The sequence below is a fragment of the Taudactylus pleione genome, unplaced genomic scaffold (genome assembly GCF_031769625.1).
Source record: "Taudactylus pleione unplaced genomic scaffold, aTauple2 ptg000641l, whole genome shotgun sequence".
Classification (NCBI taxonomy): domain Eukaryota; kingdom Metazoa; phylum Chordata; class Amphibia; order Anura; family Myobatrachidae; genus Taudactylus; species Taudactylus pleione.
The window spans coordinates 330,400-353,526 of record NW_028285043.1 but is presented as its reverse complement, the minus strand read 5'-3'; the positions used below and the strand labels follow the sequence as shown (position 1 = coordinate 353,526).

General features: G+C 43.6%; 1 protein-coding gene across 1 annotated transcript in view; it reads left to right on the top strand.

The window, feature by feature from the left end:
- The first annotated feature begins 2,099 nt into the window (after positions 1–2,099).
- The window catches only part of LOC148479046 (mediator of RNA polymerase II transcription subunit 26-like), a 36,425-nt gene continuing 15,397 nt past the window's right edge, over positions 2,100–23,127 (top strand). The window contains exon 1 of the mRNA XM_088455020.1: positions 2,100–2,382. Within this exon, the coding sequence (XP_088311146.1) occupies positions 2,311–2,382 (72 nt within the window). The 5' untranslated portion in view covers positions 2,100–2,310. The remainder of the gene's footprint in view (positions 2,383–23,127) is intronic.

Sequence of the window (23,127 nt, the reverse complement as noted above, 5' to 3'; positions counted from 1 at the left end):
CATCAGTTTCAAGACTTCTTCAAATGAATACCTGTATTTGTCCTTTTAGGGAATGTAAACAAATGTGATAAAGTTGTTTATTAAAGTAGTTCAGGGGGCATTTAAATTCCCATGTATTTTTCTGCAATTTTAATGTTGGAAATTATACTGACAATTATAGTACAGGTTGATTCTCCCATATCCAAAATGCTTGGAATATGTGCTTACCATAATGAGATATCTTGGGAATGGGACCCAAATCTAAACACAGAATGCATTTATGTTTCATATACACCTTATACACACAGCCTCCAGGTAATTTTATACAATATTTGTAATAATTTTGTGCATCAAACAAAGTTTGTATATATACATGAAAATCATTTTTCATATACACCTTATATATAAAACATATACCAGGACTGTATGTTAATAGTAAAATCCCTCTATTTGGTGACGAGAATTGGTAACTATACGTTGGACATATACGTTATACCTAAAAAAGACAGAGTGTGATTAACATTTATTCAAAATCCGGAAACATTTGTAGGAACAGGCTATTTTTACCTTTATTGGAAAGAGAGGCTTAATGTTTTATATGCTGTAATCTGTTTTATTTGTTTAACTACATGTCAATGATTCATTGAGATATTTTATATAATTGTAATAAATTCATTCATATTTCTTACTAACATTGTATGGGTCGATTATCTAGCGCTGCTTTCTTGTATATTGGGTCTGACAAACCCTCTTTTTTCAAGCAGCTTCTTAGTAAAACAGTTCATTCCAGTGCCTGTGTATTCCCCCGTTTTTCTTTTTGAACACCTTATACATAGCCTGAAGGTAATCTTATACAGTATTTTTTTATCATTTTGTGCCTTAAGCAAAGTTTGAGTACTTGAACTATCAAAAAGCAAAGGTTTCACTATCTTAGTCATGCTTAAAAAAAAAAAAAAAATCTGTATTTAGGAATATTTGGATATGGGAGACTCAACCTGTAATTTTAAAGTGCAACAGTGCAGTTTAAAACAATCCTCACAAGAACTGGACATTTTGTATGGTTTATGAATGACAGCTAGAACTGACACCACTGTTTATACGGAATCGGTATGTAATGCTGGTGGCTGTTTAGCTGCCGGGTTGAAATTCCAACAGCAGCAGCCTGGTGGGTCGAAATTCCAACAGCTAAAGGTAAGTATCCTAACCCTCCCCTCTCCACCCCCTAACCCTCCGTTAGAGGTACCTAACCCTAACCTCCCCCCAGTTAGTGCCTAAATACCAACTCTCCTGGCGTGGTACCTAACTCAGGCACCCCCCCATCCCCTGTGGCTACACGCTAAGACACCCGGCTTACCTTTGCTCAGTATGCCGGGAGTCGGGATTTAGTGGTGGAGCTAATTGTAGGCGTCAGGATTTTGACGCCTATCTTTAGCCCCGTCTCAGGATATTGGGGGGCGGGATAGCGCCTGCCGGTATCCTGACTGCATCCCGTTTATACATTTTAAGGCTAATAGTGAAAAGGTTTTGTGATGTCTTCCTAACCTGAATGAGTATGTAATTAATGTTAAAGATATAATCGAAGTGACTAAAATAGCACAAAATAAAAATGTCTAATAGACAGCAATACTTTGCCAGTACTAGAGTCCATATTTTATGTAATGGCTGTGATGAGGAAGGGTGGCAAATACATAAAGTTAAGGGTAACTTATCAGCTTCATCCTATCAATTTAAATAATGGATAAATACTAAGCTGTTGTGGGCAACTTACTTGATATGTCTCCTCATAAGGTCCTTATGCTCATGTTTCTAAATGTAATTGTATCCTCAAACACATTTTTTGTGTTATTGCATATTACGTTTGATCCCAAAGGGAGTATACTTCTATATATATTCTAGTAAAAAAATGACTGCACTTGTGTCTGCAGTGTAAGAGATTCCGCTGTGCCCATGTCACTAGGCCACCTGAGACACTGCGTGTGCGGCTTCTTCCCAGCACCCACAGACTGACTGAACCTTTGACAGCTCAATCAATGCTACTGCTCTTGACACTTCCGCTTCGGGGGAGGGAGCTGTACGTGCAAACGTCCGTGCGTGACGTGCGTGCTGCCCAAAGGAATTGTGACGCAAGGACGTCGCCTCTGTGGCGTCACAAAGCGTGCGGCGGCGGATTTCCCGTCGTGCCTCGGGGCTCCCGGTCGCTCCACTCCAGCTGGAGAGACGCGTCTGGGAGTCTCCGGTATCCAGGGCTCCCGGTACCCGCCGGGCAACTGTGTGTCCCCCTCTCCGGGAACATGCCGCGCCGCCCTCCGCAGTGATCCCCGGACAGAGGCAATGACAGCGGCTCCGGTATCCCCGCGGGAGATCAGGGAGAGGCTGCTGCAGGCCATCGATCCGCACAGCAATGTGAGTGGCGGGGCCGGGGTGCTGGGCGGGTGGCTGGTAGCTGAGGGGGGACCGGGAGGCAGCGGCAGTGTAGCGGGAGAGGACGGCTCATCACACAACGGCCGGCTTTGGCCACTCACCCTGGGCAGGGGACAAGCAACGACCGGTCACACTCTTCCCAGCACCGTGTAACCCCGGGCAGGTACATTGCCGCGTGTGACACCGGTGATCAATGGGTGACAGCAGGTGTCAGGCATGTGCGGGGCCGGCCCGGGGACCTGTTGCTGGGGGGGGGGTGAGTGTACGCGGACAGCGCCGCCAGGAAGCGGAGGATCCGGCCCGTACAGCGCCCGGTGACCGCGGATGAGCCCAGGTGCTGCCGGTCCTGGGGCTCTTGTCGTCTCCCTCGTGATCCATAGCGTGCCCCCGGTACCCGCTCCCTGCCCACGCCCGGCACTGGGTGCCTGTAGCTTCCAGGAAAGACCGAGGCTGTGGCCTAGTTCCTGTCGGTCAGATGCAGCTTGCCCTTGGAGGAGGAGCCCAGATGGCAGGGGGCTAAGTGCAGTCAGTGTGCCCGGTGTGTGTGTACATGGGGAGCCCATACAGTGTCACCTGGCTCTGGCGTCATCACTATCACACTCCGGCGTGTGATCCCTTCCTGCATACTTACTGCCTGACCCCCACATGCATGTGTCACACTGTGCTCCATGTGCGCAGGTTTAGTACTGTATGTAAGTAATGTGTGAGTGTGTCTTCTGACGTGTGGAGGACACATTGGTTCAAGCCTGTGTCACAGTAGGTATATGCTGAGCATTGTTACAATTAGTCTCTCGGGTCTATTTATCAAGCAGTGAAATGTGTGGAGAAGTTAGCCATAGCAACCAATCAGCTCCTACCTATAATTTTATAGACCGTACTTGATCAATGCTACTTCAAAGCTGATTGGTTGCTATGGGCAACTGCTCCACTGGTTCACATCTCCACACTTTTCACTGCTTGATAAATAGACCCGTCAGTTATTACTGCTGTAGATCAGGTGTTTGGTGTCTTTACCTCATTGAGTACTGTTATTTAGCACCAGAGCACAGGGTCTTCAGTGTCCAAAATCCATGTTTCCTTTTATTTCTCATTTTATTGACCTGTTGGTGTTGAAAACATTGTGTTCCCAACCTTAACTCTGCATCCAAATGTTGTTCAGCAAAACATTTGTGTTACTGTAGGTATACTGCAAATGTTTTGACCCCTTGTGTGGTTATGTCAGTTGTATTGCCCCATTGGTACCACAATATAACTCATATTCTTGTTGATAGACCTTTTTGGCAAGTTTCATCAGATAAAGCAAAAAAGTAACACAATCAGTTTGTGCAGACGATAAAACGCAACAGACAAGGAGAGGAGCAATGATCAAAAATTGCATGGGCACATCCTGCACTTCACAACACTGATATGGCTGAATGACGATCGGACCGTTTTGCTAAGCAAACTATCTTGACCATTTTCTTTGTGCTGTGGAAGATTCTTTCATGTCCATACACTGAAGGATTATCATTCAGAATGGACGTTTGATCAGATCCAGAATGAGTTCTATGCAGTATATGAGCAGCTTAAGAAATGGACTCTAAAGGGCCCAATACACTGTGCGATGTGCATCCAGCGATGCACGATCCGACAGCCGACATATCTGGTACTCCCCACACACTGAGCGATCCGCTGCCCGATATGCCGGCCTCTCCCCCCGCATAGACAAGCATTAGATCGTCCTTGGATTCTCCAGATCTCTTGTGCAGACAGAAAGCAAGATCTGGAGGAGCGAAGGACGTCCTCACAGGAGCCCGCAGTGGCCAATATCATGCCCACACACGGAATGATATAGCTGCGATATTGTTCCAATCCGTCGGATCGGCCGCTATATCGCTCCGTATGTGGGGGCCTTAAGGATTTGGCAACGTTTTGATGTCTTTGAAGATGCTGTGGCACAAAAAAAGTAGTGTGTCCGGATTATTACATTTCTTTTAGCTGCTTGTTGCTTGCTTTGACATTGTCTGCTGTTAAGATGTATGCTGAATACTACTATTACTTTAATACACATCTGTGGTTCCCAAACTCAGTCCTCAAGCCACCCTAACAGACCAGGTTTTTAAGATATCCATGCTTAAGCACAGATGACTTAATTAGTACCTCAGTCAGTTTTATTATACAATCTGTGCTTAAACATAGATATCCTCAAAACCTGGAGTGGTACGGTGCCTTGAGGGACTGAGTTTGGGAAACCCTGACATACACTGTTAATGCACCCCAGAGCAGAGGATGCCAATTTGGGATGTATTGTAAATCCTATAGGTAAATGACTGTCCTCGCTTGCTTTATTTTGTTTGGCCCACCTGCACACAATCAGGCCTCTGCACAACCTCAGTGTGTTGTACATTAGAGAAACTGCAACCTAGCAAACATGATGGCAATTTAAGTAAGGTACAGATTCATAAAAGTATAAACAGGCGTATTTAACTAGCAAACATGATGGCAATTTAAGTAAGGTACAGATTCATAAAAGTATAAACAGGTGTATTTAACTAGCAAACATGATGGCAATTTAAGTAAGGTACAGATTCATAAAAGTATAAACAGGCGTATTTAATTTTTTAAGGCGCGCTACAAAACTGTAGGGAACTAAAGCTTATTTTAAAAGTGTGAAGGGTCCACAGACAAAAAATTCAGGTCATTCAAGAAGCATAAATGCAAGAATAGCATGAAATTAAACTGCCTACTGTATATAAGACATTATTATGTAAATTTTATAATAAATGTTATACAGGACAGTGCAAGAAGCATGTTTCAAGGATACACAGGTGGATGAGGTAAATGCATCACCAGCATATGAAAAGCACAACACTTAGGGTTATTTATCAAAGCAGGAAGAGTGGTAAGTGTTCTCCCCACGCTGTAATTGTCGGGCATTCCGCCCAATAATAATCTCCTGCCACCCGGCAAGGTGACGTGCTGAAAGTTGTGCTGCACTGCTTCCTCTCAGTCTTTGCAATGCAGCCGAAAGTTGCACTGCGCTGACATTTCTACATCTGCGTCACAGTGACAGACGGGAGGGCAGAGAAGATCCCTCCCCCTGTATAAGGGGAAGGGTGCCGCGGTTGCCAGTGGGAACAGTAACTGACAGAACTGTGAAGAGAGTGGTCCTCCTGTAACTGGGCACCCTCCTATGTAGCCAGCAATTGGGTGCTATTAAAAAAATTATATAAAAAAAAAGTCCCTAAAAAATGTGGCAGTATCTGGGCCCTGTTTAAAAAATGTGTCCAAAAAGCAATTATTGGGCAGTATCTGGGCACTATTTATTGCGGATAACACACGGCTACTTCTTGATGCCACCCAGTTGGCAAAATTCTCTGGGGAGAACACTGGTTGGATAAAATTGTAAAAAATAAAATTGCCAATCTGCTCATAACTATCATTTTTTAAACACATCATGTAAAATGGAAGCTGATTGGTTAATACTTTTTCTCTCACAATTTGATCTCTTTCCCAGCTTTGATACATACGCCCCTAAGGCCCAGATTTATCAACGAGTAATATTTTTGTCACCCGTTACTAATCTTAAATGGTGCTCCTAACTCATTTTTCAGACACGACAGTTAGGAGCTGACTGGTTGGAGCACCATTTATGGTTATTAACGAGTGGCCCTAAATTAGACACCGTAGTGCATTTTTAAAAGACAAGTTCTATCTATCCAGCTCAAAATCGTGATAGTTAGATGTTGTTGTAAAACCTTCATATTTGACTTAAAGGTAAATTCAAATGCCTAGAACTGCAGGTGACAATGTCCTCGTCAAGTTTCATGTAGTTATCTAGTACAGTGTTTCTCAAACCCTTTCCCCAGGACCCCTGACAGTTCATGTTCTCCAAGTAACCTATTGATCTTTGGAAATGTGACGGTTAGTAATGACTTTACCTTTGCACCTGCTAGTAGCTCTGGGAAATGGTCATTGGTTCGTGAGTACACCTAGTGTATGTGAACAACGTTATTTACAGATGTATCGCAGCAAATCGGATGCAAAATATCTTGCAGATATATATATATATATATATATAATATAGTTGGCATCTGCCAGTGTGTACGACCTACCTACCCACCCATATGCTGGCCACACGGAGCAGTCAAAATGACGCCAACACTGCTGCTTCTGGCCAGACACAACGGGGTTGGCCAATTAAGTGTGACAGTCACATACTTGCCAAAATCAATTTGTTGGCCAAGTGTGTACCCCACATTAGGGATCCTGATGTGACAGTTTGAGAAACACTGATCTAGTGGAAAATAGAAAGTTTGGGCCCTTACAGGAAGTATCTGTTGTTCCATCACCCCCCTCCCATATGTTTCATGCGTGCTATGTTAAGTTTGTATGCATAATGTGGTGACAGTTTGTCTACATATCTAATTATAGAGCACTATGGTTAGTTCGGTTCACAATACAGTCTGCCAGCTATAAAGACTTCTTTATATAATATTTTTTATGTTTGGATATGGATGGCCACTTATTGTTATATGGGAAGGACAGTCCTGGAGTTTTGTGTTCAGTTCCAACCAGGATGATATCTGTGTGAAGTTTGTGTGCTCTTCCCCCATGTGAGAGTTACTTCTGGGTACTCTGGTTTTCTCTTCTAGTCCACAAACACAAGGGTAGCTAAATAACTTGTCACAAAATGTGTGTGATGTAGGGACCTTAGATTAAACTCCAATTTCATAGGGATTGTAAATTTTTGCATGTTCTCTGTATAGCACTGCATAATATATTTGGTGCTATATAAATAATGTGGATGATATGTTGTAGATTTATATATTTATTTTTTTAAATTCTTCTTTCATTCATTGCCTTTATTTTTAGGCAACAAAATAATACTTGACCATTTGTTTCCAAAGAGATGAGAAAAAGCCCTACTTGATGACTGTGGTTCAGGCTGTTTCCTTACTGTATGTAGTTTGGTTTGTTGCCTCTGATTTATGCAGTGTTGGTCATATGGAACTTATTTGGAAAATACTTGCATATAGTTTTTTTTTTACCACTAATCTGTATCGAAATGCTAATTTTTTCCTACTAAAAAAATGGTTATCATAATACCCCCTTCCCTTACATGAATTACGAGGGACCACTGATATTGGTTCTTCATAAAAAACATGGATTGTTGCACTGTACATGGGAACGTATCATCATGCCCGCCGCCATTGCGACGTACTTCAGTAGGCCAGAGACGTATTTGCGGTTATTAGGGATTTCCTAATATTGTTACAACAGCAAGCTAAATGTGAGGACTGACTGTACACTCCACTGTGACAATCTAAGCAAATCAGGTCCTTCTGTATTACAACCATGTGTGGAACACTAAATCCAGGTAAGTAGTATAGAAAATTGTAAATGTATTTCTTTTATAGAAGATAAAATTGGCCTTTTGAAGAAAAATATATTGTGAAGAGTCAACACACACTTATTCTCTCAATATATATGTGTGTTAATTTATTCAATTATTTATTTCAGGTTCTTTTGTTTACTAAAGTTAATCATGGTGGTGTTAAGTGCCTGGTTTTTACTCTCCATATATACAGTGCCCTCAAGTATTGGTATACTTTAAATATAGATCACAAAAGTAATGAAGAAATTACACCAATAAATGGACAAAAAATACCTTAATATAGGTAATTAATTCCCCCTGCAAAACAACATTTGGACCCAAAGTTTTTGGATCCCATGTTTTCAGTACTTATTACAGTCTATTCTCAAATGGATAACGGCACAACGTTTCCTATAATTTTATAATGAAGTTGTAAACACATTGGACTGTTCCTAATGCAAAATGTTTACATTATCGATGGTGTCGAATCTTTAGATGGGTTTATCACAAATTTTTGTCTGCCACCTCTGGAGGCTGTGAGCAGAAATGTATGTGTGCGCCTGCAGCTATACGTGCCCGAACAGAGCAACAATTGAATTGCTCCTTCGGGCGTCCCAAAGAAATAGCCGCTACAAAAACAATTGAATCACTCCCTGTGTGTACATTTCTGAGCTTTCTTCTTCCAGTCGGAACACTAGTTTTCTATGGCGATTAAGCCGAGACTGATATGACCACTGCAAAATGTTGATTTGTATTTCCTTTCAACAATTTTTTTATTTTCAGCTCTAGAACATCAGTAATTCACTGCCATATATCCCAATATGAGGCTCCTTTCTCTTTGTGCCTCCATATAATGCCTAATATTCTGATGGTATGAGTGACCAAAGACTCTAATTTTGCTCTCTTCTGACCATCGCACCTGATTACCAACCTAGAAACATACAGTTTGATAGCAGGCCCGAAAACTAGCATCTTATCTGTCCTTTTTTGGGACAGTGGAATTCTTTATATTTATATTTTCTGTTAAAAAATAAAAAAGTAAGATATCAAGTATGTATTGTAGAAACATATCCAAATTGAGTTTGGCAAACCCCAATCTACATTTGTTCTTTAACTTTTTCAACTAACATGTTGGCAATATTTTATGTTTTTTTGGAAGAGCCCAAGATGTTATTACACCGCTGTTCCCCCAACTGTGACCCTTTAGAGATTGGGTATTTTTTTTCTAGTTGTTCCTTCACAATTATCCTCACTGTGCATGTATACAAGATAAGCTTGCGTCTCCTTCCTGGTAAGCTGCTCATTGCTTTAGTGGCTTAATACTTATTTCACTAATAGTGTTAACAATTGTTTTAAATACAATCGCTGATTTGTGAGGATTAATAATCATTTGTCTGTTCTGTCTTTTGCTAAAGTGAAGGATGACGCGCTTTTTATTTTTTTTGTGTGTTTCCAAACTTAAATATTTAAGTGATGCTTTTATTTATCTGTGCTGTGTAATAGAACAGCATATGTAGATTTAGATACTGTGTAATTAATGTTGCAGTGTTGGTTTTAGGTGTTTCTAACATTTGATCTCTAAAGGTGCATACACGCGTAACGATTTTGTAACAAACGATTTTCTGACAGATTTTCCCTTGAAAAAGTGAACTATTTTTACGATGACTGAAAAATGTTCCTTCCCTTAATGAAAATCGTTATGTTGGACAGTCTGAAATGAACGATAACTACAAACGGGAGCGCGCTTGAATGATTATCGTTCGTTAAAACACAAACTGATTTTTTGAACGATAACGACAAATCATTCAAAAAATCGTTACGTGTGTATGCACCTTAACAAGTACTATGCTCCCTGTGTAAGAAGAACTTGGAAGCTCTGTAAATTTCAGACCACAACCTTGTTACCTATGGTATTTGGAAGAGTTTGGAATTTTGATAATACAACTGGGAACAAATGAGCGTCTCTGCATTGGAGGTGTCATGGAGTGTGTTTGCTGATTATTGTTTTCCCCAAAATTCATTTTGATGGTAACACATATATTAAACTTGGGGATGAGGACACTGGTTTTTTTTTTTTTTTTTTTTTTAAGATGTTTTAAGCTGAGCATGGATAACGGTTTCTAGCCTATTGTACAAGCTTGAATGTTGTTAATTCTTGTGTTGGTTCTAGCATGTTTCATAATAGAACAATTAGAGTGTAAACGCCAGTAAACCGTATTTGCGTAATTCTGTTGCTTCAGTATTCATTAGCACAATATGTAACTTATTTTATTTATCACTCATATAAGGCTTACCAATGTAATGACCTAGAACCCACTGTACATTATAAAGCTGCTAGAAGTCTCTCTAGATTTCCTGCACACTGAATCTCTGTCCTCGCACATTTCTTAGGTTACAGAACTTCTCAGTAACTTGTAGTCTTGAGGGTAATGTAGACAAGCTAGAAAAATCAGGAGCTCTTGCTTTATGTTTTGTCCTCTTATTGTAGAGTTTGGGATTCAATCCAATTAGGTGTGAGTTTCATTAAACTCGCATACATTGCATGAAAGCGCGCGCACCCAAGAAATGAGATCCAATTAGAAATGCCAGTTTGCGTTAGTCGCAGTGAGGGAGTGTGATTTTTCTACAAAATACGACCTGGGAGAAGTGCATGGAAAAGTGAGGAATCACCCTGTACCCCCAAAAAGTGACAACTGAATTAGCAGGACTATATGGCAGGCTGTTAGCTGTCATAGGGGAAAGTGTCATGCGTGATTTTTGCACTGTTTATTATAAAGGTGGAAAAAATGATCATGCAAGTGTTTTTCAGCCAGTCTTTCCAGTATGTCTGTATAGTAGTTTTTCAGTGTTTTACAAGTTTGTAAAAAGTTGGAATAAACACTTACCTCTCATCTGCAAGTTCTAATACCCCTCTCCAATCAATACAACACTACCTCATCATTTAACCGATTATTGAGCAATTTAGGGAAGTTTACCTGAAAGCTGGCATGTCTTGATTGGACACATTATGCTATTTAAACCCCTCCAAGTGTGTTATTAGTCATTGGGAGGGGGTGTACAAGAGGTTCCTCACTGTGCCTGACTTTTTTTTTTTTTTATATTAAAATTAAGATTTTAACTACTTTTACCTGCAATATTGTGCCATGCTATTTCTAGAAGTTTCAACAACAAAATAATGCTGTTTTTTGAAAATCAATTCAGTAGTTTTCGTACCAACTTGGAACAAACATGTCGTTCTCATGCAATCGCTTGCAAATCGTGCATGCATCGGGGATGTTTTTGACGGAAGCGACCCGCGATGTGCGTGCCCGCGGGTCGCTTCCGACTTCGCCCGTGAATGCAGGTCAACCTGACGATCTCGTCAGGTTTTGCATGTGCGAGGATGAGGGATGTGCCGGGACTGAACGAGTGAACGTTCAGTCTAGGCACATCACTAGCTACACAAACGACAGCACGATTGCAATGTTGCAATCGTGCTGTCGTTTGTATATCACTAAGTGGATACCACCCTTAAGACTTAAGTGCCATCCGCGATGTTAGCACATGTACTAAGCATTGCAGCACTAGTTTAGTCAGATTTCTGCTATCACCTTAGGAATGTGAGAGCAAAAATCCTTTAGTCTGGATTAACAGCACTGTCAATTGAATAGCTCCAGGAACTTTTTCCTGGTGCTATTTAACATCGCACTGCCTCGAATCAATCGCCCCTAAACAGATACAACGTTCATATAATATTAGTATAGATGTAATGTAAGCAATTGTTCCCTTCTACATTAGCAGGTGTTTGGCTTCGTACCTCCTCTTTCCAAATGTGGTGTTTCATTAGAGTTATCTGTTCAATGAATGAAGCTGAATTAATCCAAGAGGTGGGATGAGACAATTTAATGGAGGCTGTTTGACATAACCTTTTTCTGTATGTCAAACTTCATTCCTAACTGTGACTTTGAAAATAACTGCTCCCATTTGCTTACATTTAATAAGAGTAGTCAGTTACCTTTTATGTGGTCCTCTGCATGGAGTTTGACTAATAGCTGGTTAAAACAGTCTTTTACTGCCAGACATATTGCTTCAGGTATTATTTATTTAAATAATCTTTTACTTGGGCTGTATTGTGGACTCAAGACTGACTAATCTTATGAACCTGAGCATTGCTTGCAAGATTATATCCTTAGTTTTGATACTACAAAGTTTCTTGAGCACATTTGCCCCATCCCTACATTTAATACTTTTATTTTCGGCCTTAATGTGGCAAGTTACTCACACCTTAAAAAATGTGACAAGATAATCCGAGATATAGTGAAAATCGCTGTTGCAAGGTAATTTAGAGAGAACCATATGTAGTGCAGTTTGGTCTGTGACCATGTCTCCGCTTCACTTTTTTTAATTCCTGTTCAATTACAGGAACAACTTTAATATATGAAGTGATGTACACCGATCAGCCAAAAGATTAAAACCACTCAGTTGAAGTGCATAACATTGATTATCTTGCTACAGTGAGGACCCCCATACACCTACCGCCAGAAGGGAAACGCCGGTGTATGGGGGCCATGACACCTATCAAGCGGTGTGATACATTAGACCGCAAATGAACTGGCGGTTTTTGAAGTTGATGTGTTGGAAGCAGGCAAACTTAAGGATCTGCGTGATTTCAAACAAAGGCCAAATTGTGATGGCTAGACGGAGTGTACCCGGTATGCAGTGGTTCGTTCCTACCAAAAGTGAACTGGCAACAGGGTCATAGGTGCCCAAGGCTCATTGATAACTGTGGGCAGCGAAGGCTGGTTTGATTCCAAAGAAAAACTACTGTAGCACAAATTGCTGGAAAAGTTAATGCTGGCTATGAAAGGTACAGGGTCAGAACACACCGTGCATAGCCGCAGATCTGTCAGTGTCCATGCTAACCTCTGTCCACGTCGAAAAATGCCTACAATGGGCATGTGAACGCCAGAACTGGACCAAGGAGCATTGGAAAAAGGTGGTGTGGTCTGGTGAATTGTTTTTTTACCTATGTGGACGGCTGTGTGGGTGTGCGTTGTTTACCTGGAAAAGAGATGACTCCTGGATGCATTATGAGAAGAAGACAGGCTTGCGGAGGCAGTGTGATGCTCTGAGCAATGTTCTGCTAGGAAACCTTGGGTCCAGTCATTCATTTGGAAGTTACTTTATTTTGACATATGCCACCTAAACATTGTTGCAGACAAAGGGCGGAATTCAATTGATTATTCCCCTCTTCGCACCCGACGGAGCTATTCTATTGTTGCTCCTGTCGGGTGCGATTAGCTACTAGCGCTCAATTTCAGCTCGCAGCCCCAGAGGGGTGCGGGCTGAAATCGGCGAAAAGTGTCCTGTTTGGGCGCCCAAACGGCCCTTTTCGCAATCGCGCCCAGCACTTTGGTCGGGGTTAGCCGTTTTACACGGCTAAACCCGACCACTTTGGGTGCGATCAGCGTGAAACGCTGGCACAATTGAATAGCGGCCCGCGATCTCCTGTCACTTTAGACGGGAGATGCGGGCCGCGAAATCAATTGAATTCCGCCCATAGTACACCTTTTCATTGCAATGGTATACCCTGATGGTAGTAGCCTCTTTCAGCGAGATAATGCCCCTGCCACTCTGCAAACTTTGTTCAGGAATGGTAGGCGGAACATGACAGAGTTCAAGGTGTTGACTTGGCATCCCAATTCCCTAGATCTGTATCCAATTGAGTACCTGTGGGATGTGCTGGAAAAATAAGTCTGAGTCATGGAGGCCCACCTCACAACTTACAGGACTTAAAGGATCTGCTGCTAACGTCTTGTTACTAGATACCACAGGACACCTTCAGAGGTCTCGTGGAGTCCATGCCTCGATATGTCAGAGCTCTTTTGGTGAAACAAGGGGGACCTACACAATATTGGGAAGGTGGTTTTAATGTTATGGTCAATGAGTCTATATGTGAGAGTTACAGGAAGAAGGGCCAGCATTTGATGTTAGTGTGTGAAATCAGAGGTTGCCCATATACATACGTAAACTCACTGCAGCAGTATCTCTACAAATGGGGAAATACAATGAGGGTTTAAATCATTTGCAGGGCCAACTAGGTGAAAAAATGTAAAACTGTAAGCTAAACTGTTTGTGCAGTGGCACACTGTTGCTTTCTGTGCAAACACAGGGCTTTTAACCTATATCATATGAAACTGCAACAGTGATTTTCACTATATATCTGATTATCTTCTCACATTTTTTAAGGTAACCTCTGCTAAGGCTCTATCAGCACTTAAATGGTTTGTCGTACTTGGCTTTGAGGTGGTGAACATAATTGAGCTGCTGTACATCGGATTTTAAGTAAACGGTGGATCATAAGGGGGAGCCCCTTATTTACTTTCAATTTCAGGTCTCAAGCTTTACCCTCTTCCCACTTGCCTGTGTTATTATCACCAGTGGTCCTCGTCTTTTATCTTTTGTCCCCTTCAGCTTCTCCATCAGTTTTCTCGCCCATACGATGGGTACAGAATCGTCTATCTTGTGACTTCACCACTGCATGTCCTACCCTTCCCGCTGTACTCTTCATTCCCTGGTTTACTGTAATGTGTTGTATTCTTGCTATATGTATTTATGCATTGGTTTACTGTTTTGTATTGTATTTATTTTATTTGTGTTAATTTATCTAAAAAACTGTGTAGGCATGAGCTGAATAATACATTTACAATTTCTGAAGTACTTCTACTTGACCACAACATGTCCACCATCGTGCTCCCTTATCTGTGTCGGATTGCCATGCTATTGGGTCAAGGAGTGCTTCTCTAAGCAGGCAATTGTGAGCAGGGCTAGTGCTGTCACAGTAGCTCAGTTGACTGCAGGAAAGTTCTTAACTTGGCATTCATTCTCTTCTCAAGTACCCCGATTAATTTCTCAGTGTGATAATTAGCCAGAGAAAATACTGTTCATGTTGAAGGAAATGCTCTATACATGAGCAGATGATACAATATAAGTAGATCTTTGTGAATCTAATAATAAAAAAAAAAACTAGCATTTACTCATTGAGATCCAGGCTGGTGCTACTACATATCATCAACCACCATCTCCATTTTATATTCCCTTCCAGACTAGTCCCTTGTGTCTTGTTTGTTGCTCATTTAGGTGTTGTTCTGGGTACACACCTGAGGAACCTGGCGGCCGGCCGACGTCAAGCTGACCGAACGGCTGATTTGGTAAGCAATGCAGTTGGCCGCTCGATATGTCTGGCCAGACATCACTACTGAGTGGGCATTTAAATTTGCCCGGCTAGTTGTGACAACCATGTCAATGGTTCCTGCCACCCGTGTAACGAGTCGGTTTGTGGGTTTCCCGTACACACCGTCAGATGTGCATGATATGCCTTCACGATATATCGTATCTGCCGTGCAGCACAGCCATCACAGTATATCTGTGGTTGATGACGTTCTCAGATGTATGTCGCGTGTACTCGCTAGCCTAAGTACGTCGGCTGTATGAACGATATATCAGTGTTTACCCAGCATTAGCCTTGTAAGTATGAGCTATCTGATAGTGTTGAAATGTTTGTAGATGTGTCCAGAACTGTAATATCCTCAGTTGTACTATGCTGCTGAATATCTGGTTTATAAATGGAATGCAACATTTGAGGTCTATGATCTTTCATAGTTTTTGTGTTCCTCCTTCACATGAAAGGGGTAATGGATTGTGTGGACTATTTATCAGATTTGTGCATTCTGTCTTGTGACCTGAGAATTCTACAACCCCAACTCTGTACTCTCGTCACTTGGTAATAATGTTTAGTGTGAAGTTTTTCCTGTGGGTGTTTTTTTTTTTTTTTTTGAGTGAGTAGTGTTATGTTGCTTTGTAATGGAGTACACATTATATAAAGCTCTCGTATGTGTGTATGTGTATGTATATATATATATATGTATATTTATTTTTTACATTACTGATGGTCCTTCACAAGCTGGGCTCGTGCTGAGTTTTTTTTATATTTCTAAACTGATCTTCACAACCCATATAAATTAAGGATCGATGTGGACTGATACTTTTCTTGCAACATTTAAAGTAGCAGAACTTCAACCATTTTTTTTTATCTTTTTCCCCTTTCCCCCTCCTATTACCCATGCGCCATTCACAAGCAAAGTTTTTGGATTTCATAACTGTGTGGCCACTGATGGCACTTAAGTGGAGGTTACATTATCCAGGTGCTATCTCAGGGCTTCTTTAGTGGCTGTTGCAGCCTGTGATCAATTTGTAAGTTGCAAGTGACAAGCGGTGTCAACTTCCTAGTTCTGTATTACAGAGGTAGTGGTGCCCTTGGGAAACTGGCAGCATGGAGTTATACCAATGGTTTCTTTAATGGCGTGGAAGATACTTGTATTGCAGATTTTCTGGATCACCCAGGTTTCTGTGTCACACTAGTACTCCAGAATCTGTGACCCTTCTAATAGGAACATGAACAGCTGTTGTAATGGTTTGTTTTTCGTGCACCTTAAACATTACATTGGTGGTAGGAGGCAATTCGACTGGCAAATGTACTGATCTCTACTGTTAAGTAATTTATTATGTATGCATTTGTGTCCTTGTATATGGAGTAAGGTGTATTGTGGCATGGGGTCCCCCTACTTTAATATACTTCTAAATGTGCAGTGGTAAGAAAATTGACGGTCTGCAATATTGAACAATTCTTTATCACTGTAAACCTGTTTGCTGTACATATCTCTTTATCCCTTTTCAGCTGGACATCTCAAGCTCTTATGTACTGTCCCTTGTCACTGGTTTGTGCTAATCAGTTATAACTTGATCGGTCCTATAAATAGCCTTCAGCTCACTATTTATAGAGGACTGACCCAGGGCATTATGGGACAGCAGCCCTGAACTGTAAACAGACTAAGGTGCTGTGTTATGTGGTTAGTTAACCCCTTCTCAACATGGATTACAAGGTTCTACATTACTCTTGTGGGTGGTTTCCATTGTGGGATTTTTTTTTTTCTCTCCCAATGTGTTTTTTTTCTTTTTTATATTTTGTAATTCTTCCAAGCCCCATTGAGAAACTAGTGGTAACTTGTCTTTTTGTATTGGGATCATATGTTTTCGCATTTGTACGTGTTTGGTATGATTGGTTGGATACGCCACTGGTGAAAATGTTGTAGTGTGAATATCCTTCCTCTTTGGACAGAATTGTTCGACCTTTGACTTTACTGGGTGCGTATAAGAAAACTGGTGCAAATAAACTGGTGTGGTTAATAAAGCTATCTTAATGACATATTAGGCTTGGGGACTTTCATGAAGTATATTAAGTATTCAAGTCTGTTATTAGAAATAAGTTTCTTCAGGGTCCATAGGGCTCCACAGAGAGGGGGTGTAAGTGGTACTTGGAGGACTGGACGTTTGCCTGTCCCAGGATGCTCAGGTGTCTGGCAGGAGGAGCTGGATCACTGTTAGAACAGTGGGGCTGCTATTAAGCAGTCCAAGTTTTAATTTTATTTTCATTTTTACTACAGTGCAGCAGCGCTAGACAGGCCTTTGGACGTCTGCACTTCTGCTCAATCACCCCTCCGTGGCGCAGCGACACCAGCCCTCAGCTAGGTACTTTCGGCAGGGCTCCAGGGGGACCTAGCTAGCAGGGCTCCTCGGACCCTAGACTGCAGCCGGGACTCAAGGGGGACTGGTAAGGCGGATCGCTCCATGTGGGGACCTGCGTCTGTGCAGTCTGGTCTCAGGAGACAGACCGGAGGCGCTGATGTGGATCCCGGTTCGTCCGGTACTCCACTAGACCACCAGGGCATTACAAATAGTGGTGCAGGGCACAGATTAAGGCCAGGGACCTAAGGGTTAATGTCAGCACAGGGGAGAAGGCCCTCTCACTGCGGCCCCCCCCCCCCCCCCCGGCTCAGGGCACCATTCCACTGCGGTCTTGCTGCTCCTCCCTCACCCTCTGCCCTCTCTGAGACTCACGGCAGTCATTTTCTGCATTCAGGTCTCCAGGAACACTGGGTCCAGTCGTCTTTTATACCTCTCCCAAGAACCAGGTCTATACAGCGCTATTTCCTACCGGCCGCTGTGAGCTGTTTAGTTGAATTTAGTGCCCACAGCTTTGTATGTGACTTGTGCTAGCGCTGCTGTCTATTTTTTCACAACTGTCAGCTTATACCTTTCCCTTTCATTATAACCTTGAAATACTGAGGTATAGGGGGTTTATTGTATCTCACATCTACCTATACTTGTGAGAGCTATCGGATACTGTATATGTGTTGCGCACTACACTCTGCTATATTGTACATATATCTGGGTTGCTCACTGCACTGTGCCAGATTGTGTGCTACATTATCCTTGCTGCTATGTCTAGCAAAGGCAAGAATAACAAGCAGCCTGCTGCTCCCCCTCTGGTGTCTTGCAAGTCCTGTTTAGCAGGCTTAGCTTCAGAGGATCTCATTCAAGATGGTCTATGTGCATCTTGTTATATAGCACCTGGCCCCTCAGCCCCGGCTTTCTCTCCTCAGGACTCCCCCTGGGCTTTTTTCATAGGTGTTAACAAAAATTGAGGACCACCTAGCGGTCCCTGTGGTAGCTCCCCCTATGGAATGGCCGCAGCAGGTACTCCCTGCGAATCCTTTGCTTCCCCCATGGGTAGACATACTTGCTACCTCTACAGCCTTTCGGCAAATTCTGCAAAAGGAGAAACCCTTACCTAGTAAACCTACTAAGCGTGCTGTGTTAGCTTCCCAGTCCACCCAGCTATCAGATTCTGATTTATCATCTGGGGAGGCTGAAGATGCAGACCTCTCTCACTGTGACTCCCCTTCGGGTGACTAGGGACCCCCCTCTAAAATTAAATATTCTTGCACTTGTAAGAGCAATAAAATCTATTCCTCCAATAGAGACATAACCCACTCCGAGGGCAAAAGAGCCACTATTAAGCGACAAAGTAGTTTTGCCAGAGTTTCTTCACTCGTGTCAGCTTTCTGGGGAGGCAAAAGCCACTGAGAATTGGGCAGAGGCCCTAGAAGATACATTTCCCTCTGATGCTTTGAGGGAACAGCTGTCCTACATATCTCACATTAGAGATGCAGCCTCCTATTTAGGGGAGGGGGCTTTGGATACAAGTCTCCTAGATTCCAAGGCATCTGCTACTTCTGTGGTAGCCTGCCGTATTGTTTGGCTTCGCTCATGGAAAGCAGATTCGGACTCTGAAAAGGCTTTGGAGTCTCTGCCTTATTCTGGAAAGATACCGTTTGATCCAGAATAGGACAAGATTGTGACTACCTTGGCAGCTTCCAAGACTGCATTCTTGCCCTCTGCATCTACTACAAAGCCTCAGATGTCAACTTTTAGGTCCTTTTGTCCCCAAGGATAAGCTAACGGTCAGTCCTTTCCACAGCAGTCTGCATCCACTAAGGCCTCCAAGTCTAGGACCAAACAGGTCTGGGTGGACGTCCACCTATTAAATCTGAGGACAAAACTTCAGCCTGACTGGGTGGGCCTCTCCCTGAGGGCTCTCAGGGTGGGAGGCTGACTGCTTCAGTTCGCCCAGTTCTGACGTCAGACCACCTTAGACGCCTGGGTAAGAGGTGGTCTCCCATGGGTACGCTCTCGCATTATCTGTGAAGTGGACCTTCCATTTTTGCATACCTCTTTCCTCTGGTCTCCCTTCCTCGAGTTCTTTGGAAATTCAAGCAAGAGGGGGGCAGGGTCCTGTTGGTAGCTCCGGCTTGGCCGAGACGCTATTGGTACTCCGATATTCAAAGTCTAAAGGGTTTTCCAGCTCTGTGGTCCAGACCATGCTCAGAGCATATAAGCTGGCGTCTGCCAGAATTTATCACTCAGTGTGGCATACATATTTCCAGTGGTGTGCTACTAGAAACTGACCCTCAGGTTTTTAGGGTTTCTAGAATCCTAGCTTTTGTTCAAGCTGGATTGGATCTTGGACTCTCTGAAAGTGCAGGTCTCTGCTCTGTCCAACTGGTTCCAGCACAGAATTGCTCCTCTACCGGATGTTCACACCTCCCTGCAAGGTGTTCTACATATACAACCTCCCTTTGTCCCTCCTGTGACTCCATGCGATTTGTCAGTGGTTCTCAGCACACTTCAGGAACCTCCATTCGAACCCCTGGATTCAGTAGATGTCGACTGGCTCATTGCGAAGATGTTTCTTCTTGGTCAGTCTGCGGGGGTGGGGGGACCTTTTAGGATATTTGCCTGCATAAATGACGGGACTTTTATTTGTGGAGCAGTGGTTATTGTAGATTAAGATCTCAAAATAGAACACTGATATATGCAGGAGGAAAAGTTACCTTGGTGTTTCGTTTACTGGCAAAAAAGAGGGGTTTAATTAACTTCCTGTGTTGAAATATGTCTGTTAATAGTTTTTTATTAAGTTTGTTGTAATACTTTCATTTACTTAGTTAAGAATCCAGGATATATGGATGTGAATTTGTTATATACTAAATAAACTGAACAATAAAGGGTGAATCATTCAGTGAAAGAATTGTTAAGGGAGTTCTCATATTTAAGGGATTGGTGTATTTTTAGAAGATACAACATAAAAACGATTTAAAACCTATACCATCATTATTACTATGCATACTTTTAAAATATGCTTTTGGTTTAAAGATTGAAGGAGTTACATTTTCTACACCTGTTTTTTTTGTAAAATTCTAACGTCTGAAGTTTTCACATAATTTGCGTGTTTTGGTGCGCTCCCAGTTTTCACCATCCTATCTCAAAAACACGCAAAAACGCATGGTGCGAAAACTGTGCATGGTGAAACCAGCGAAAACTACAGCACATTTTGGAATCAGCCTGTACCCCATAAAAAGCCTAACTGACATTGGAAATCAATCTAGAAGTGTATTAGTGGACCTAATAAAAGTATTTTGGGTTTTTAATTAGTCTGTTTATATGCATATTTGTAGAAGTGTGGAAAATGATAAGCAATAGTTTTTTGGAGAAAATGGGTGCAATTCAATTGTTTTGGTCCCTTCTCACGCCCGATGGAGCTATTCAGTTATTGCTTCTGTCGGGCGCGAACAGCTGTTGGCATTTCAGCTCGCATCCCCCGTAGGTGGCGAGCTGAAATGCGTGAAAAGTGACCCATTTGGGCACTCAAACTACACTATTCGCGATCGAGCCAGGCACTTTGGTCCGGTGTAACGTTTTTACGCTGCTAAACCCGACCTCTTTGGGCGCTATCGATGCGAAGATCTGCATCATTTCATTTGTGCCCTGCAAACTCCCGTCACTTTAGACGGGATATTGGGCGCGCTAAAACAATTGAATTGCGCCCAGTAATTACTCCAGTTAAATTGGGTGTACATTAAATTGGGTGCAAATATATTTTTGTCTTAAGAGTGTACTTCTAAAAAAATTACTTGTCATTATTAGGGGGGTATTCAGTTAAATCCTTTCTCTCTTCAGGGTCCATAGGGCTCCACAGGGAGACCTTGGGGGTGTAGGTGGTGGTTGAGGACTGGGCACCACGCAGTTTAAGCTTTAGCTCCCAGGATGCATTGGTCCATCCCCCTATACCCCTCTCCCGAGCCAGAGGCACCTCAGTTTCGTTGGTGCCCGGCCAGAGTCAGGTCACCTTTATGCAGTGAGCTGCTTAGGCATCCCAAATAGCTTTTTATTTTTATGATTTTACTTATTTATATTTTATACTGTGCACGCAGCAGCAGACTGTTCACAGGACGTCTGCGCTGCCGCTCCGACACCCCTCCGGGCGCTACATCGCCAGTTTCGACTGGGGATTTCGGCGGGCATCCCAGGGTCCTCGCTAGCCGGCCCCGCGGACGGACCCAAACTGCAACCTGGACGACAAGGGGACAGGTAAGGCGGGTCATCACTCGCGGTGACCCGTGATTTGGCAGTCATACCTCCGATCTCAGGGAACAGACCGGAGGCTATGAGTGTGGACACAGGCTCCGTCCAATGTGATCCAATATGCCATCAGGGTACATATGGAGAGGGAATCCAGCGTCTCGGTGGGTAAACAATCAGCATGGGGAGGTTTGCTTTCCCCATTAAAGCAGCCCCTCCCCTCAGCTCAGGGCGCCACTCCTCTGAGGTCTCACTTCCCTGAGCTGCTTTCCTCCAACCACGCTCACTCAGAGGTCTCCGGCGACCATTTTCTCTCAGGCACAGCCACAGCGCTCTCAGGGAAACGCAGGGTCCGGTTCCCCTACATACTGGAGTTAGTGTATGTAGTGCTGTAGCCTACCAGACACTGAGTCTGTGTAGTTGATTGTAGTGCCATATTGCAGTTATATGTTTCTGCATTGTATGTGACTTATGCTAGCGCTGCCTGTCTCTCTCTATACTGTAAGCATATATCTTTCCCTTTTTCTCTGACTTTGCCCTAACATAACCGGTGTATTCAGGGTTTTCTACTTCAGGGTCCATAGGGTATCCACAGGATACTTTGGGGTATAGGTGTGACGTCAGTCGCAGGGCACCAAAGAGTTAAGCTTTCAGCCTCCCAGGATGCACTAGGTCCCCCTCCTATACCCCGCCCCCGGGCCAAGGCACCTCAGTTTAGTTTGGTGCCCGGCCGGAGTCGGGTGCACCTGTTGGAGTGGGGGCTAGAAGAGCCCCTGAAGCTTTTTCTTCATGCAGCTGTGGCTGCATATCTGGATGAACAGCATGGACAGTCAGTCCTGACGTCCATGCTGTCTTCCCTACACCCCGCCGGTACCAGAACGCCGGTACTGATCCGGGGATGCTGGTGGGCGTCTGGGGTCACAGCTAGCGGTGACCCCAGATGCTCCGGACCATGGCCGGATTCAAGGGGGACAGAGGTAAGCAGCGGGGTCCCGCGGTGGGTCCCCGCTGATCACATGGTCCTAAGTCCCCAGGCAGGGGGCTCCCTGGGGACTGGCTGCAGCGTGGAGCCAGGCGACCAACCTGCGCTTCCACTACCCCCTGGGACAGCGGACCGCAGCAGAGCGGTAGCGCTGCGGCGTCCCAGGGGTTAAATGCATGCCAGGGGAGCGCGCCTTCCCTGTCTCACAGCCGGCGCCTCCCCCGCTGCACACAGCCCTCTCTGCACTGTGCTGACTGGTCCTGTGTCAGCGCTCCTCCCCCAGGCCAGCTTCTCTCTGCTCCTCGGCGGCCATCTTCTCTGCAACGCATGGTGAACGCTGCTGGAAGTCTGGAAGGAAGCATCGTGGTCTGGGTCCCCCCGCATACCTCTCCTCCGCTGTGGCTCAGGTCTGTGTATGCAGCGCTGTGTCCTATCAGGCCCTGTGTCTGTGTAGTTGAGTGATCAGCGCTGTTAGTGCAGGAATTGTTATTTCTCTGCATTGTATGTGACTGTGCTAGCGCTGCCTGTAACTATTCTTCTCTAAACTGTCAGCTTTATTACTGTCCCTGTTCTTTCTGCTAAAGCCCTTGCG